The sequence below is a fragment of the Doryrhamphus excisus genome, chromosome 6 (genome assembly GCF_030265055.1).
Source record: "Doryrhamphus excisus isolate RoL2022-K1 chromosome 6, RoL_Dexc_1.0, whole genome shotgun sequence".
NCBI lineage: Eukaryota > Metazoa > Chordata > Actinopteri > Syngnathiformes > Syngnathidae > Doryrhamphus > Doryrhamphus excisus.
The window spans coordinates 4836581-4854664 of NC_080471.1; the positions used below are offsets into that span (position 1 = coordinate 4836581).

Genomic DNA, 18084 nt, shown 5'->3' on the forward strand with positions numbered 1-18084 from the left:
AACATAAATCGATGTATGGATGAATGGTTACATCCCTCATAGGCATTATACTGTACATCAGGGGTGCTCACACTTTTTCAGCATGCGAGCTACTTTTAAAATGACCGAGTCAAAATGATCTACCCACTACAAAAATGCAAAACATCTATTTATTTTCAAATGTATTGAGGATTATTTGTACGTACAATGTATGTTGATGTACCTTACATAACCAAATGAGCCAATATTGCAAAACACACATAATTAACTATTAACATTTTTTGTAATTACCTGAGTTTACTTTGATGACTTGCACTGAATTGAACCAGCCAGGGATGCATAGTCCGGACAGTAGCTGCTGATAGCCAGGTTAGCCAGGATAGCCAGGTTAGCCAGGCAAACGCACTTCGAAAAAGACATTGTGAAAAAAAAGTCCACCTCCCATTCCGTATGGAAGTGATATGTTTTTGCCTTTTTACTTGGTCCAGCTACTTCACTCATTTTAGTGACCATAAACTTTAGCGAGGGCTTAAAATCTGACGCAATTCGCCGACTAGCTTAGCACTTTGCATCGTTGTTTACGCATGAGCGGTGACCTAAAGGTCAAAGTTCAGTTGTCATCTGACTGGTTGTCCTGTATGTCAATCAAGTAATGGGGATGGATGATAGGCTGACATCGTAAGTTCTGCTGCACTTAGAGACGTTGTTTGATTTGATTGGTCGCCCGAAGGGCAACATTCAGTTGTCATCTGAATGGCTGCCCTGTATATCAATCAAGTGACGGCATTGATGCTAGGATGATATTTTTTAATGTCACGCCACGATCGACCAGTACCACCTCCGCGATCGACCGGTAGATCGCGATCGACTTAATGAGCACCCCTGCTGTACATCATAGGTAGCCATGGACTGAGCAGCCTGGACACAAGACAATCATTTTCCATCACATGATGGAAAATGCAAGATGTTATGTTACACTATGCTATGCTATGCTATGCTATGCTAAGCTATGCTAAGCTATGCTATGCTATGCTATGCTATGCTATGCTATGCTATGCTATGCTATGCTATGCTATGCTATGCTATGTTATGTTAGGTTATGTTATGCTTTGTTATGCTATGCTATGCTATGCTATGCTATACTATGCTATGATATGCGGTGCTATGTTATGTTAGGTTATGTTATGCTTTGTTATACTATGCTATGCTATGCTATGCTATGCTATGATATGATATGCTGTGCTATGTTATGTTAGGTTATGTTATGCTTTGTTATGCTATGTTATGTTATGCTTTGTTATGCTTTGCTTTGCTATGCTATGCTATGCTATGTTATGTTATGTTATATTGTTATGCTATGCTATGCTATGCTATGCTATGCTATGCTATGCTATGTTATGTTATGTTATGTTAGATTATGTTATGCTATGCCATGCTATGATGTGCTATGCTATGTTATGCTATGCTATGTTATGTTAGGTTATGTTATGCTTTGTTCTGCTATGCTATGCTATGCTATGCTATGATATGCTGTGCTATGTTATGTTAGGTTATGTTATGCTATGCTATGCTATGTTATGCTTTGTTATGCTTTGCTATGCTATATTATGTTATGTTATGTTGTTATGCTATGCTATGCTATGCTATGCTATGTTAGATTATGTTATGCTATGCTATGCTATGATGTGCTATGCTATGTTATGCTATGCTATGCTATGTTATGTTAGGTTAGGTTATGTTATGCTTTGTTATGCTATGCCATGCTATGCTATGCTATGTTTTACTTTAAGATTTTTTTGGTTTTTCTAGTTGAATTGGTAACTGTCCAAGGTGTAGGGTGTTCCATTTCAGAGAACACACTGGACTCCAGATCCACAACTGCAAAGTTAATGTGCTGCATTGCTGATTTTAGGACACCACAATGCTAGAATCCATTATTCAACCCACATAATCCATGCTGATTGTTACCTGCTTCACAGTACATAAAGTACTACCGGTGTCCTTGCACAGACAGTACAAGTCCTCGCATTTTGGGACTGACGACTAAGTTTGATATATAAAATAAACAACAATTTGATTAGTTTGTGCTTGATGGTCCTGACAGATGGTGTTGTGCTATCAGCTGTAATTAGGGGCGGTGACCGACAAATACGACAGAGACACCTGTTTCCTTTAGTATCAAGCAAACTATGTCATTACAGTTCATCGCTGCTGGAAGTCTGCCTAACACTCTTTTATTCCAACAGTAGTGTATCATAAAACAAAAAAGCTTCGCTCTATACTTTTTAAATTTATCCTTAAGGTTGAAAGACAATTTCAGCAGATTATTTGACTTCAACTTTTATGTAGAGATGTCTTCCTAAAATCAACATTTAAATAAAAGAACCCCATTAATTACAGTGAATAATGGTGCTTACTGACTTGCTGCAATACCGTACTAGTAGGTGGGCTCAAAGGCGGGGTCTCTGCAGGTTTCCGCAAATCAAATTGCAGACTTTTTAAATAATATTGTGAATATAATTTCAGACCCATTTCACATTCATACTGGCAAAAATAGCGCTTTCGCATTGGAGTACAAAAACACATCGCAGGGCGCATACAATTCTGACCGGGCTGCACGGGTACTTCAGTTGCATTTTGTAGTTATTAGGTCACTAGATCATAGCGTCAGCATCCTCTAAAATCAAAACAAACAGCAAAACTGAAGTTTATGCAGTTGCTTTCGATAAAAGTGGAGTTCTAAAGATCTTTCAAAGGATCATAATTTTAGACTCTAATTATTGGGTTATAGACTTTTTAAGGCACTGTGGATACCCTGTAACAGCACTGTGTGTGATGATAACCATAGAACAGAAAACTGAACTTATTATTGTCGGAAAGCAGCATACATTTTTGTCCTAGCTGCTCAGTACAATCTGGTATAGTAAACCATAAGAATACAAGTAATGGAAAACAAGTATGTAAGACACTCACCACTTCTTTTTACACTTGTATGACAGTAATGATGTCAAATGTTACTTGGTGCGCATATTCTACAAAAGCAAATAACTACCAGGGTCTGTCAGTCAAAATGCACTGGTATTAACAATGGTGGCTGTGGGCAACCTGATGTACTTTTTCATTTTTTGAAATCGTGTCATGAGTGGTCAGCATTCATTAGCTTTTTCTACCTCTACATTCACTTTATAATGTTGCTACTCAGTTGTTAGTGTAAAACTCATGTGTGTTACTACACCCTCGCAGTACTGTTGTTTACAATGAAATCATCTGAGTAGCTTAGCGCTATTACAACATTGGTTCTGTCGCTGCTGTGTGGTTCAATATACAGTAGTTTCTTCATAAATGACCATGTAGTCAAAAAAGGCTGTGTTTTCCTTTCCACTTTCTCATGCACTCCTAATCATTATGCAAGTTTTTTTCAAGTTGCAATTATTGCTTCCTGCCAGTTAACACCCCAGCTATTTCTTATGGGAACATTTGAATCTCAATTCAAACAATTCATGCCTGACAGTGAGAAAAAGGTTTTTACTTTGACAGCGGTGGCGTGTCATTTCCTTTCCCCCCCCCGTTTTACTTTTTGTGTTCGCAACAGTCAGCAAACTGCTGCTCACTTGACTGATTTCTCCTCTCAGCACGTGCTCAGCAGGCATTGCTGATGCGTCACGACATTTCTCTCTCATGAGCGACCGGGACTAGGGGCACGGCGGGGCGGTTGGGTTCCCCCCGAGCCTTAACCGTGACCTGTCTCATGGCTATGTGTCAAGCGCCCACAATCCCACTGACTCATTCTAATTCTAGGCCAAGCTAAACATGTACAGTACGTCATGGCACGCTAGGAGTGAGCCAAAACGGGTTCGATCCGGCAACCTTATCGATCCGCCTATTGACAGTCGCACCCCTGACCTTGTGTGTTGCCAGGTGTCCTACGTGAAGGCCATCGACATCTGGATGGCGGTGTGCCTTCTGTTTGTGTTCGCCGCCCTGCTGGAGTACGCGGCGGTCAACTTTGTCTCCAGGCAGCACAAGGAGTTCATCAGGCTGAGGAAAAGGCAGCGGCAGCAAAGAATCGTGAGTGTAAATCAAGCGGCCTGAAAAGAAAAACAGACTGTCACAAAGTGCAGAATGTAAAAAAAAAACAAAAAACACACACACACAGCGTTCCTTGTCAGGCTCCCTAACTTATGCCTCCCATTATTGCGGGGCTGCAGTATATCCAGGAAGTGACAGCATCACTACGCTACAGCTGGCTGTCATATCACATGATGAGGATCTACGAGGATCTGCTCTTTCAATGCAGCTGGTTGCCATGGCAATCGCCGACCTGTGAATAGCCGTGGTGATCCTTTCCCTCTGACATTACATTTGACACAGTCATCCGGACGACCCCGCGGCTCCTCTGACCCCTTCAGTGACACGGACTGATGCGTAAACAATTAGGAGGATGCCCAGTGGGATACGCTGCGGTCGTCTTTGACCGTGTGTTGCTAGGTGTACATGCAGCAAAAACAATCAAAATCCTTTAGCCTTGACTCAAAAACCTCATTTATTTTCCACGCTGTGTTTTGATCACATTGTATTGACTTTGCTAGTAACATAATCAAGCGCCCCCTCACTCCGACCCTCACATGGCTATCTTGGCAAACGGATTCCAGGAGTGCAGAACACTAAAAAGTCGCATTTGAGGTGCAGAAAATCACATTTTGTTTGTGTGCTACACCGGAATAAATGTTGATTTCATTAGTTTAGAGATGAAGAAAATACATGATGTTGTAACTAAAGCATTAGGGAGTACTTTCAATGTCACTGCAGTACAAATTAATCATACTCAACATGTAATTTTACTTCAATGCACTTTTATGCTTCACAGCTCTACGTTTTGTTTCATTATTTTGGTTAGATGGTAATAGATATCAGTTTCTCAATATTATTGGGTTCGCAGCTAGCACAGCAACGGAAGTCCTCCTACGCACCACATTGGAGTGGGCGTGGCTGGAGGCGGTGGGTGGAATAAATTAAAACTGACCTTTTCGCAGGAAGCACAAAATCTAAAGAAATACAGATGGAATAGGTGCAGATTCTGGAAGAAATAGAAAGCTTTCTGTGCCGGTTATTGTGTGTAGCTGCTCTACAGGAGTCCACAACTTCATGGGCTGAAAAATGAGCATAATAGGTCCCCTTTAAATGTTGGAGATCATCACAAAATTTTCATATTAGCTGATGACAACACAAGTGCATACAAAATGCAGTTTTTAAATAAAAATGTACATTATTAAGGGAGGGAAACAATCCAAACCTACATGGAAACCTGTGTGGAAAAAGTGATTGCCCTCTTGTTAAAACATAACTTAACTGCGATGAATTTAAGTCTGTCAATCTGGAAAAAGTCATTTCGAAAGCCTTGGGACTCCAGCAAACCACAGTGAGAGCCATTATCCACAAATGGTGAAAATATGGAACAGTGGTGAACTTTTCCAGGAGTGATCGGCCAACCAAAATGACCTTGAGTACTCATGCAAGAGGTCACAAAAGACCTCAAGAAAGACACTGGGAAAAGACCAAGACCAAAACCACTGTTTAACATCTCTATTTTTCCAGAAAGTTCCTCCACCTCGCTCTAAGATACTCATTGCAAATCATCACAAACGCTTGATTGCCGTTGTTGCTGATAAGGGAGGTCCAACCAGTTACTAGGATCACTTTTTCTCACAGCCATGGATTTTTTTTTCTCCCTTAAAAAATGCATTTTGTGTTGAGTTGTGTTGTCATTGACTATTATTTACATTTCTTTGATAATCTGAAACAAACAAATATATAAAAAATATATATAAGAAATCAGGAAGGGGCAAATACTTTTCCACACCACTGTAGTCTTTAAATAACCCTCCCTAAATACCCACAATGCACCACCTTTGTCTACAAGCATCTTATTCAATTAATTCCTGGCACGATGCTGCTATTTCTCATATTGAACCCCCCCCCCACCCCCACCCCCCGGTAGCAAATGAACTAATGAAGTTCCCAAAACTTTTAAATCAGAATGTTTTATTTAATATGAAACGATAAAGGAGGAGCGGTGAGAATAATTCCAACTGTGTGTCTTGCTTTCCCCCCAATGGAGGAACTCGCCTGTCGGAATGGGAGTGTGGAGTCGTTACGGAACATGAACGACATTCCCACTAGCGATTCCACCTGCAGGAATGTGACGCAGCACTGCAGCGCCTGTATCAGGGTAAAAAAAAAAAAAAAGAAGTGTGAACCCTGTGTGGACCCTTTCACCTTTGACCCCAATGAGTGTTCAAGCCTCAGTATCTGACCCTTGTCCAAGTCCCACAATGTCCCTATAATCCTTCTACGTTTCCTTACTTTACAAATGTGTGTTTTATCCCCACTGTGTTGTCTGTTTGAATGAAGATTTACCGCTTGATGGAAACGATTTCACCTCCAGAATCAATTTGGATTTTCTTCATGAACCAGGAAGTAGCTTCCTAACAGCAAAGATACCGTTTCAACAGGGGTCAGCCCAGTGACGTTCTGGTTATACGGTGGCACCTCCAATGTCAAATGGCACCAAAATGTCACACAATATTTCTGGATAAATATACCCATGAAAAATCAAACAATTTTGGGAATTGAAATGATCATCATTAGTGATGTCATGCAAAACATCAGCACAAAATAGAAAACAAAGGTAATGATAGCCATAGAACCAAAGATGGATGGAATCAGATTTGCAAATAATTTTTTTTACCAAGCATATATCTGAAAATATCATGGGTAATCATTAGCATGCAAATGATCAGAGACGTGCATCAACAGATTGTTTTAAGTCTTCAAATAATTATTATTCATTCATTCATTTTCTACCGCTTATCCTCACGAGGGTCACTGTGGCGTGCTGGAGCCTATCCCAACTGTCTTCGGTCGGGCGAGAGGCGGGGTACACCTTGGACTGGTGGCCAGCCAATCACAGGGCACATATAGACAAACAACCATTCACACTCACATTCATATCTATGGACAATTTGGAGTGGCCAATTAACCTAGCATGTTTTTGGAATGTGGGAGGAAACCGGAGTACCCGGAGAAAACCCACGCATGCACGGGGAGAACATGCAAACTCCACACAGAGATGGCCGAGGGTGGAATTGAACTTGGATCTCTTAGCTGTGAGGCCTGTGTGCTAACCACCCATCCTCTTTGAGGATTTACTGTTGGTTAAGTATAGGGATAGTTTGCTGAAACTCAATTTCTCAGGTCTCCTAGCTAGGCCTGCACGCTAACCGCTCGGCCGCCCTGCAGCCCAAATAGTATTTAGTTTTACTTTATTTTAGTTTTATGATTGAGTGGTAAACTTTGCCGGAAGGAATACAATTACTTTTTATCTTCTATGGGGGGAATTTGTTTTGAAATTAGAATGATCAGAATCAGAATCAGGCGGCACGGTGGTCGAGTGGTTAGCGCGCAGACCTCACAGCTAGGAGACCAGGGTTCAATTCCACCCTCGGCCATCTCTGTGTGGCGTTTGCATGTTCTCCCCGTGCATGCATGGGTTTTCTCCGGGTACTCCGGTTTCCTCCCACATTCCAAAAACATGCTAGGTTAATTGGCCACTCCAAATTGTCCATAGGTATGAATGTGAGTGGGAATGGTTGTTTGTCTATATGTGCCCTGGGATTGGCTGGCCACCAGTCCAGGGTGTACCCGGCCTCTTACCCGAAGACAGCTGGGATAGGCTCCAGCACCCCCGCGACCCTCGTGAAGAAAAAGCGGTAGAAAATGAATGAATGAATGAGAATCAGAATCAATCAGAATGAAGTTTATTCCAAATATTCAGACCGCATTGCCAATATTCTTACAGTATTCTAACAGCATTCCAAACATTGCGATCACATTCTGATCACAAAAAGCAGCCAGCAGCCGCTGGAATGTTACTATGGAGCTTCGCCTTCTTCACTTCCTTTCATACGCCAAGGAAAAAAGGAGCCATGGTAATTCCACCAGCAGCTTCTAGCGTGGACAATGCAGAGGTGCTGAAATCCAATAAGCCCACTGAAACATCACGTCATTCCACCAAGGAAACAAAGGAACCGACCTCCACCACCAGCTGATGGCACATCACGACATATCCGATGTGTCTTTAAATGTACAGTACAGTAGGCCATGATGGTCTTTCACCCATCGCTCTCAAAATGTGGTCTGAGTACCACTGGTGGTACGCACCAAAGCATAATATTTCTCATGTGGCTGGAAAAGTTTAAGAACCACAGTGGTAAGAAAACAGCAAAACAGACTCCTTCTGTGGTCATTTACGACCCAAACTAAGCTTTTCTTATTCAAATTCATCACGGAATTAGCCTCTCCACTCGGTATTGATGTCCACACAGACTCGGGATGTGTCAGTTCCACTTATCCAGATTAGGAATTGCAGTCCAAAGTGAGAAATAGGTCACATTTGTGGAGATAAAGTCGGTTTGTGCATGCAATTACTGACTAATTGTTGTGTGGTATCTAAATAGCTTCAGAGCCTGAAGTCACAACGCCGGCCCAAAGATTCCGCGCTCACAAGAGGAAGCCGTGAAATTCTGTGATTTAATCCACGATGACAGCAAGGCCAACGTGTTTTCCCTCTGCTTGACTCCACAGGAGGAGGAGCTGGTGAGGGAGAGCCGCGGATTTTACTTCAGGGGTTACGGATTGGGCCACAGCCTGCAGTCTAAGGATGGCACCGCCGTGGAGGGGGCCACTGTCTTTGGACCCCCGCCCCCGGTCACCGTATGCGACGGCGAGGTCCTCCACAAGCGCTTCGTGGACCGGGCCAAGCGCATCGACACCATCTCCAGAGCCGTCTTCCCGTTGAGCTTCCTCATCTTCAACATCTTCTACTGGGTCACCTACAAAGTGCTGCGACACGAGGACATCCATGCCAATTTGTAAAGGCCGTCCTCTTTGGATGTTGCCGGGTCTGCCTCCCATGTGGCGAGGAGATGTGCCAAAGAGGTGCATGTTCCTCTGGGATCGGGAATAAACGCTGTGCTCGGACGCGTCGCCGGGTTATCGAGCCAAAAAGAACCTTTAAAAGTTGATCTGAGGGGATTGAGGGATGGCACCGCGCCCGTTGGCGGTCGCTCTCCTCAAGTTTGAATCAGAGACACAAACGTCTGGATTCTTGACGACGCTGACATGTCATCGAGTGAGGACTTCCAAGGTTGGGACTGGCGGGATGAGACTTGAATTTCCACTTTTCATCACTGAATGTTTTAGAAAATTCAAACAACGATGGGTTTTTTCTACACTTTTGGTTAAACAAGCAGGTGTAGGGAAAAGATCTTTGATATTTATTTACAAATATTCGCAAACTTGACCTACTTGTAATGAGATTATATACATACAGTATATGACAGTGTGTAAGAATTATAATAAAGCCGTTCATGAAACCACACAAAGCACAATTCATTTTGAATACAAATGACATAAAATGCTTTTCTTCCGGTAAACCAAATGATTTGATGCTGATATTTTAGTTTCTCTTTTCTAATGATGTGATTGTAAACTCGGTGCATTTTACCCTTCTTTCGGGGAAACGTCCAAGCGTAACAAAATACATCACAAACCTCTCTCATCGGTCACAGATTGTAAACAGGAAGTAGGTTCGGTATACCGACAAGTGAATGGAACAACGCAACAATAATTAATACATCAGAAAAGGGGGTTCTTTAAAGGAAAAACACTTTTTATTCCGCTCAAAAAACACACATTTTTTTTGCTATTCTGTGCATTCTGAAGATAATAAAAACAGTTAGCATGAGGGAGCTAACAATGCACATCATGGGACACATCTTCTAATAAACTTTAAAAATAATTTTATATATTTTTTATTTATATTATATTATTATTTATATTGTTTATTTATATTATTTTTTTTATTTTATATTATATTTTATATGGTGTGAGTAGGTATAGTTATAATAACATACAGTAAATATTAGCCATATTTCATCATTTTATACATATATGTACCTCATAGCAAGCTTTGTGGTACATTTGGGTACAATGGGACATTGAAGACTTGGTTAAAATGGGTGAAAATAGTAACATACAGGACCTTTACTGGTACATCTTTATCTTCTTTTGCCTACTAAACAACAGTCAGTAAATGATCTCATCTGTTTAGACATGTACTTGTACCATTTGCCAGTTGATTTGGATTGAATTCAGATTAGGTTCTCACTCCAACTAAACAACACCAGTGTCTGGAACCCTATTTAAAAAAGGGTTTTACTGAAAACGTGCTTAGGGGAGAAAATGAACCAGAGTTTGTACCAAACAGAGCAAAGGCAGACCATCTAAAGCAGTCTGGGTTTCTTCTAGTAGATCCCATCAGGTTCAAATCCAGGTTGAAATAGAAAGCGAAAGCTCAATCCTGAAGGCTTGCAAAGATAATGCAATGTACTTGATAGAGGATTTTGGACATATTTATTGGCTAAATTGCATAAGAGTTGTCATTGCTTTCCCTCTTGGCTGGCTAAAGAGCTGTGTATGGATGAAGCAGGGAAGGGGCCGGGGGGGTTGGGCGGCTTGGGTGTCACCAGAGAGGGACGACAAATGACTTTTTTAATGGGAAATCAGAGTGTTGTTTTATCAGCTAATGACTTTGCAATGGGCTTGATGTTCCCCTGCTAATGAAAATGAATTTCCGACAGGCGGCCTGAGAGAGTCCGGCGCCCCTTCCGCTCCTACGTGACTCCTCGGGGACCACAAAGGTTCCGTGTCTTTTCTTTTCTTACCAGCATTTTCGCCATGTCGTTCATGTTGGCAGCTGAAGGCGACAAGATAGAAAGCTGAAGTCACAAATAAACACGTTTGTCGTGACATTCCCTGAGGATTGTTACCCTTGGAGAGCTTCCTTGCTTACCATGTGATGGGCAGCTTGCCGGCGGCTTGTAACCAACACCCCAGAAAGCCTATTGATCCTCTTATCTTCAATTAGGCCTAAGAGAGTTGAAATCAACTCCAGAAGATAACAAGCCTCTTGGACCGATTGGAATTGGCGACTTAATTGACAACAGCACTGAAAACAGTCCTGATAACATCTTCTTATTTCATTAGACGCTCTCTTATCATGGCGTCTTTAAGGTGCTTTCCAACTTCAATCATGAAATGATGAGATTGAGGTCTCCATTAACCTTCCTCTTGTGTTAGCTTCCTGGTTAACATCTCTTATGTTAACGGGTGGGTTTTGACCCACGTATTAAATCAGCTATAAAATACACTAAAAACAATAAATTTGCTTCTCTAACTAGTGATAGGCTCCAGCACCCCCACGACCCTCATGAGGATATGCGGTACAAAATGAATGAATGATTATTAGTACAGTAAACCTCGGATATATCGGATTCAATTGTTCCCACTGGTTTTGTCCGATATAAGCGAAATCCGTTATATGCGTATACCGGAAAATGTCCGTTTTACGCATATATCGGATTTATATCCGGTATATGTGTAAATCGGATTTTATCCGTTATAAAAAGGCACTTCCTTGACTATGTTTCCAATGTACCTGGACGCGCAGGCAACGCTGCAAACGCTGCAAATGACGTCGTATAGCGGCCTGTCACGATTCGGCAAATCGGAGCGCCACGATGCGGCCATCCGATATATGCGAGGGAAATTTAATGGAAATGCATTGGAACGGGACTGGAGATTTTGTCCGAAATAGGCGAAATCTGTTATAAAAAATCCGATATATGCAATGAATTTTTATTGGAAATGCATTACAGAAAAAACGGTTCTTTTTTATCTGTCCGTTGTGAGCGAATTTCCGATATATCCGAGTTCAGTATATCCGAGGTTTACTGTATTATTATTGTTTATTAAAGCTATGGCCTGCATCCATTCTGACCAAAAACAGCATCCATTCAAACACAGGAAAGAACCGAAACGCTACCAAAAACATCTAACATCCTCAAAAGCCAAAGACGCTTTGCTTTCAGTCATCATAACCACAAGGGCATATTTATGACAATATAAGAGGCTTTTCTAAATCCACCCAACCGTGACCACTTCCTAGGCCCCCCTCCATTTCCGCCGCCCTTGCCTTTGCCGGAAGTTAGCGTCAGATTGCTTGGAGGACTGAGAGATGACTGATGGATTCCAATAACCTCAGCTTGCATTTCGCTTGATTTCTTTCATTACACCCCCCCCCCAACCCCCAGAGAGGGGGATGACTTCAAGAAATATCCACCCCGACTTCAAACATCACCATCTGATCCCCCCCCCCCCAGCGGAGCCAAATGTGGACATTAAATATTCTTGTTCCGCTGCTACTTTGAATAAGACGATGATGGTATGGATGGGAGTCATGTGATTGGATGTAAACAGCTATGGGTCACCATGTCCAAACCATGTCCTTGGCCTCTCCCTGGGGGGGGGGGGGGGGGGGGGGGGGGGGGGCAAATAAACCTCCAGCACCGCCTGGTTCCAGCTGAATGTCAATGCGGCGGCACGGCCCAAGCTGATGCTAGCTTTTCTGAAAGCCGCCTTTAAGACCCCAGCGATCGATGGCGGCCTCTTACACTTCCACGCGCATCAGCACATAAAATGACACGCCGCTCCTTTACGGGATTGTTTCATGTCGTGACATTTTGAGTGCTTGCTTTTAATAGAGCCCTCCCACCCCCCCACCCCCTTTCATAAGGAAGACAATCGTGAATGGCAATAGGAAGTAGAATAATATAATGGAACGAAATGTTCACACATGTGCAGGAAAATGTGCTTGCCAGGGGGGGTTATGGCCTCCCTTTGGCAGTGATATATTAAAGAAGGTACGCTACACACATGAAGGAATGGAAACACGCGGAAAATGTTGTTGCACACAGCAAAATGTGTCACGGTCTCTTGTTTACTTCTCAACGTGTAGTAATTTATATTCGATTTATATAGTTGGATTTCGGGAGAATTAGGGAAATAATAAAACTACATTTGGACATTTACAAGTTACGTCTTTGACATTTCTGTCAGTGCTACACCACAGATGGACAGAATAGAATTCACTCATTAAGGGTGAATTCATTCATTCATTCATTCATTTTCTACCGCTTATCCACACAAGGGTTGCGAAGGTTGCTGGAGCCTATCCCAGCTGTCTTTGGGCGAGAGGCGGGGTACACCCTGGACTGGTGGCCAGCCAATCACACGGCCAGGATGAATTAATTGATGATTAATTTCATTGAGACGAGGGGTAACTATTGTGCCGATATGAGGAATTATGTCATCATAACAATAAAGCTGACATTAACATCAAACATAAAGAGCATTACAAGTTAGGGCCACTTTGAAAAATGAAATGTGACATTTCGAGAAAAAAGTCGTAAGTTTACGAAAGAAAAAATGTAGTAATATTACAAGAAAAATTTACAAGAATAAATTTTTAAATTTTTGAAATAAAAAAAATGTAGTAATATTACAAGAAAAAAACGCATGAATTTACAAAAATAAAGTCGTAAGTTTACAAAAGAAAAAATGTAGTAATATTACAAGAAAAAAAACGCATACATTTACAAGCATATTGTAGTAAATTTACAAAAGAAAAAATGTAGTAATATTACAAGAAAAGAACACATAAATTTACAAGAATAAATTCGTAAATTAATGAAAGAAAAAATGTAGTAATATTACAAGAAAAAAAACGCATGAATTTACAAGAATAAAGTCATAAAGTTGTAAATTAACGAAAGAAAAAATGTAGTAATATTACAAGAAAATAACGCATATATTTACAAGAATAAAGTCGTACATTTATGAGAGAAAAAAATGTAGTAATATTACATGAAAAGAACTCTTAAATTTACAAAAATAAAGTCGTAAATTAACGAAAGAAAAAAATTAGTAATATTACAAGAAAAGAACTCATAAATTTACAAGAATAAAGTCGTAAATTTACAAAAGAAAAAATGTAGTAATATTACAAGAAAAGAACACATAAATTTACAAGAATAAATTTATAAATTAATGAAAGAAAAAATGTAGTAATATTACAAGAAAAAAACTCATGAATTTACAAGAATAAAGTCATAAAGTTGTAAATTAACGAAAGAAAAAATTTAGTAATATTACAAGAAAAGAACGCATATATTTACAAGAATAAAGTCGTACATTTACGAAAGAAAAGAATTTACAAGAATAAATTTGTAAATTTATTAAATAAAAAATGTAGTAATATTACAAGAAACATTTACAAGAATAAATTTGTAAATTTATGAAATAAAAAAATGCAGTAATATTACATGAAAAGAACTTAAATTTACAAAAATAAAGTCGTAAATTAACGAAAGACAAAATTTTGTAATATTACAAGAAATTAACTCATGAATTTACAAGAATAAAGTCGTAAATTTACAAAAGAAAAAATGTAGTAATATTACAAGAAAAAAACGCATACATTTACAAGAATAAAGTCGTAAAATTACGAAAGAAAACATGTAGTAATATTACAAGAAAAGTAGTCATAAATTTGCAAGAATTAAGTCGTAACATCACATGTCATATGTATCATAAGGAAAATAGAGGATCGTTCCTCAGGAGGAAGGATACGTTTCCTTTGCATCAGTCAAGCTTTTATTCATAACGTGGCAGCAAAACAGACCCGTTGAGCTGTTTTGTTAATGTTAAAGAATCCTTTAAAAACTCTGAATTATGAACATGGAACATATGAAGAAAAGCATCTTGGTCTTCAGGTTGCGTCCAAAAGCACGTTTACTGTCTCCTGCTTCCGCATGAAAACAAATAATATGGATGATGTTGCTTTATTGCTGTGCTCTATGTTGAAAATCATAAAAGAGGCCAGAGGGGAGCAGGTTATTGAGTCATGTTATTCTCTCATGATGATGTACCAGGCAGTAGAAGCCAGAACAAGTTCTTTCAAACACCTTCCCCCACAAGGAATACCAACTCCAAGCATTCTGTTTATATGTTTTGACACCCCCCCCTTTGACCTTAATAGATACAAAGTACAAGTGTAAGCAAGAAAATGTTGAATTTCAAAGAGCTTACACACAAAAAAAAACATGTTGGATTTTATGAACAGCATCACCATGGTAACACGGCATCTCCGATCCCATGACAGCAATCCCACCTTCCCGTGCTCCATGCATACGCACCCGCAGGCTTGCACTCATTGCTGCACTTAAATCTGAGACCAAAAGCCATAATTACCTCCTAAAATCTCACAAAAAGCTTCGTATCTGAAGAAAAATGTTTTAATTCCGAGCCCCCGATGAACATCCTTCACAATTACCGCAGAGTTAATTGGTTATTTGTGGGGGGGCACACGGGAGCGGTGAAACAAAGCTGTAAATCCAAAGCTGACACATATTCAATCAAGGAGGAAGTCATTATGACCAATGTGAGGAACAACGGAACCTCACTGGAATCCCACCTCAGGTATAAAATGTGTCGACTACTTTGAAGAAACTCTTCCTTGGCGTACGAGCGCCAATCATTGATGCCACACGAGTAGGACCAGTTTGGCCATTTGGGGATAAAACTCTACAAAAACTGGTCAGAGGACTTGCAACAGAAAATATAGGACAGGTTTCCAACAGGTTCTACTAAATATCAAAGAATGAGTTGGCCTATTTTTGCTGTTTTTTTTAATTTCCCAAATGGGTCAGTTTTCTTCTTAAATAATCTTTGCATTTTTTTCCATTTTTTTAATATTATGACTTTATTCCCATAATATTATATCTTTTTGGTCATTTTCTTACATCATTTTCCAAACATGACAACTTTATATTGTCTTGTTATTTAATTTTATTAATGTATTTAAAAATAAACCAAAGCCTTTTTCTTTCTACTTTAAGCTACTAAAGCTACTACTTGTTTTTTCCTCTTAATATTTTGACTTTATTCTCATGATATAATTTTTTCTTCAACCTCATTGTCCAGAAACAACAATTTAATTGTTATTTTGTAAAATCAAGGCTGATTTTTCCATTATTGCTGTGGCTTTTTTTATATAGTTTTCTTGTTAAATTACATTTATAGAATGTGCTGTGGGCCATTAAAAAAAACTATTCAACCTTAGGGGGTGAGGGGGGTACTGTCCTTTCTTGAAGGTGAGCTGTTTTTTATAATTTCCCAAATATGTCAGTTTTCTTCTTAAATAATCTTTGCAATTTTTTCCATTTAAAAAAAAAATATTATGACTTTATTCCCATAATATTATATTCTTTTTGGTCATTTTCTTACATCATTTTCCCAAACATGACAACTTTATATTGTCTTGTTATTTTACGGCTTCAAACTAAACCAAAGCCTTTTTTCTTTAATATTTCAACTTTAAGCTACTAAAATGATGTTTTTTCCTTTTAATATTTTGACTTTATTCTCATAATATAATTTTTTCTTCAACCTCATTGTCCAGAAACAACAATTTGTTATTTTGTTTGTTAATCGAACCACAACTTTTTTCACTTTTTATGATTTCATTCTTGTAAAATTAAAGCAGATTTTTCCATTATTGCTGTAGATTTTTTTTAAATAGTTTTCTTGTTAAATTACATTTTTAGAATGTGCTGTGGGCCATTAGAAAAACAATTTGACCTTGAGGGGTGAGGGGGGCACTGTCCTTTCTTGGAGGTAAGCTGTTTTTTGTAATTTCCCAAATACGTATGTCAGTTTTCTTCTTAAATAATCTTTGCAATTTTTTCAATTTTTTAAAAAATATTATGACTTTATTCCCATAATATTATATCTTTTTTGGTCATTTTCTTACATCATTTTTCCAAACATGACAACTTTATATTGTCTTGTTATTTTACAGCTTCAAACTAAACCAAAGCATTTTTTTCTTTAATATTTCAACTTTAAGCTACTAAAATGATGTTTTTTCCTTTTAATATTTTGACTTTATTCTCATGGCTTTTTCTTCAACCTCATTGCGCAGAAACAACAATTTAATTGTTGTTTTGTTTGTCTGTTTTTTTTGGTCATTTTCTTATATAATTTTCCAAACATGACAACTTTATATTGTCTTATTTTACAGCTTCAAACTAAACCAAAACATTTTTTTCTTTAATATTTCAACTTTAAGCTACTAAAATGATGTTTTTTCCTCTTAATATTTTGACTTTATTCTTATGTTTTTTTCTTCAACCTCATTGCGCAGAAACAACAATTTAATTGTTATTTTGTTTGTTACTCGAACTACAACTTTTTCACTTTTTATGACTTCATTCTTGTAAAATGAAGGCTGATTTTTCCATTATTGCTGTGGCTCATCATGTTTTGGATCTGCATGAGCCTCTCAACAACAACAACATCACCAAAAGGTCAAGCCAACACCTCACCTTACATCAGACCTGGACTTGGACTCTAACGTCTTGGACAAAAGGATGCTGCTATTGCTGCACTTTGGGTCGATTCTTATTGATTTTTCAAGAAGCTTCATGCAAATTTCAACATGCTAATGAAATAAACAAAAGGCCACAAGTCAAAAAAAGACGTTTTCAGCAGCTAACCTCTCTTGTAAGAAAATGTGAAATCCCCCTTTCCAACGTAACGTTTGTTTGGAAGCTAATTGAGTGATAAAAAAGAGGCGGACTGACTGCGTCTTGCACACTCCACTTTGCTTTTGACCCCCTCCAAGTAGAAAAACAAGTCAGATGAAGATGGAAAGGCTAACCTTAGCAAGCATCACCATTCATTATCATGCTGTCGTTGGCATTCTCATCCACACGTGGTATTTAAAGAAGCACATTTTCTTTGGCCCGCTTTTAATTAGCGCCGACTGACCTTTTTGATTGTCACAGCCGTGCCGCCCTTCTTGAAGAGGAAGCAGCTATTCTTGGATAGTTTGCTTGGAATGGATTCCATCAGAAGAAAGGCTCATCACACCACAATCATTCTAGCAAAATAAGAGTAGAAAAGGCTTTGGGAGACGTGCTAGCATATATTTCATCCATATAGTAGCCTCACAGTTTTATAGTTATAAAAGGATAAATGACTTATGGACAATGGCCACATTTTTAATCAATACTGCTAAGATTTTAGTGTCAAAAGTGTCCAAACTGTTTGTTTAATGACCCTTGGCACATTTTTTAAATACCT

General features: G+C 39.1%; 1 protein-coding gene across 2 annotated transcripts in view; it reads left to right on the top strand.

The window, feature by feature from the left end:
- glra4a (glycine receptor, alpha 4a) overlaps nt 1–9398 on the top strand; it is a 53875-nt gene extending 44477 nt beyond the window's left edge. The window contains exons 8-10 of one of the 2 annotated variants that reach the window (XM_058076008.1): nt 3898–4047; nt 6098–6208; nt 8623–9398. In XM_058076008.1, coding sequence (XP_057931991.1) covers nt 3898–4047; nt 6098–6208; nt 8623–8913 — 552 coding nt within the window. In that variant the 3' untranslated portion in view covers nt 8914–9398. The remainder of the gene's footprint in view (nt 1–3897; nt 4048–6097; nt 6209–8622) is intronic. The other variant, XM_058076009.1, reaches the window with a different exon arrangement.
- Nucleotides 9399–18084: the final 8686 nt, after the last annotated feature.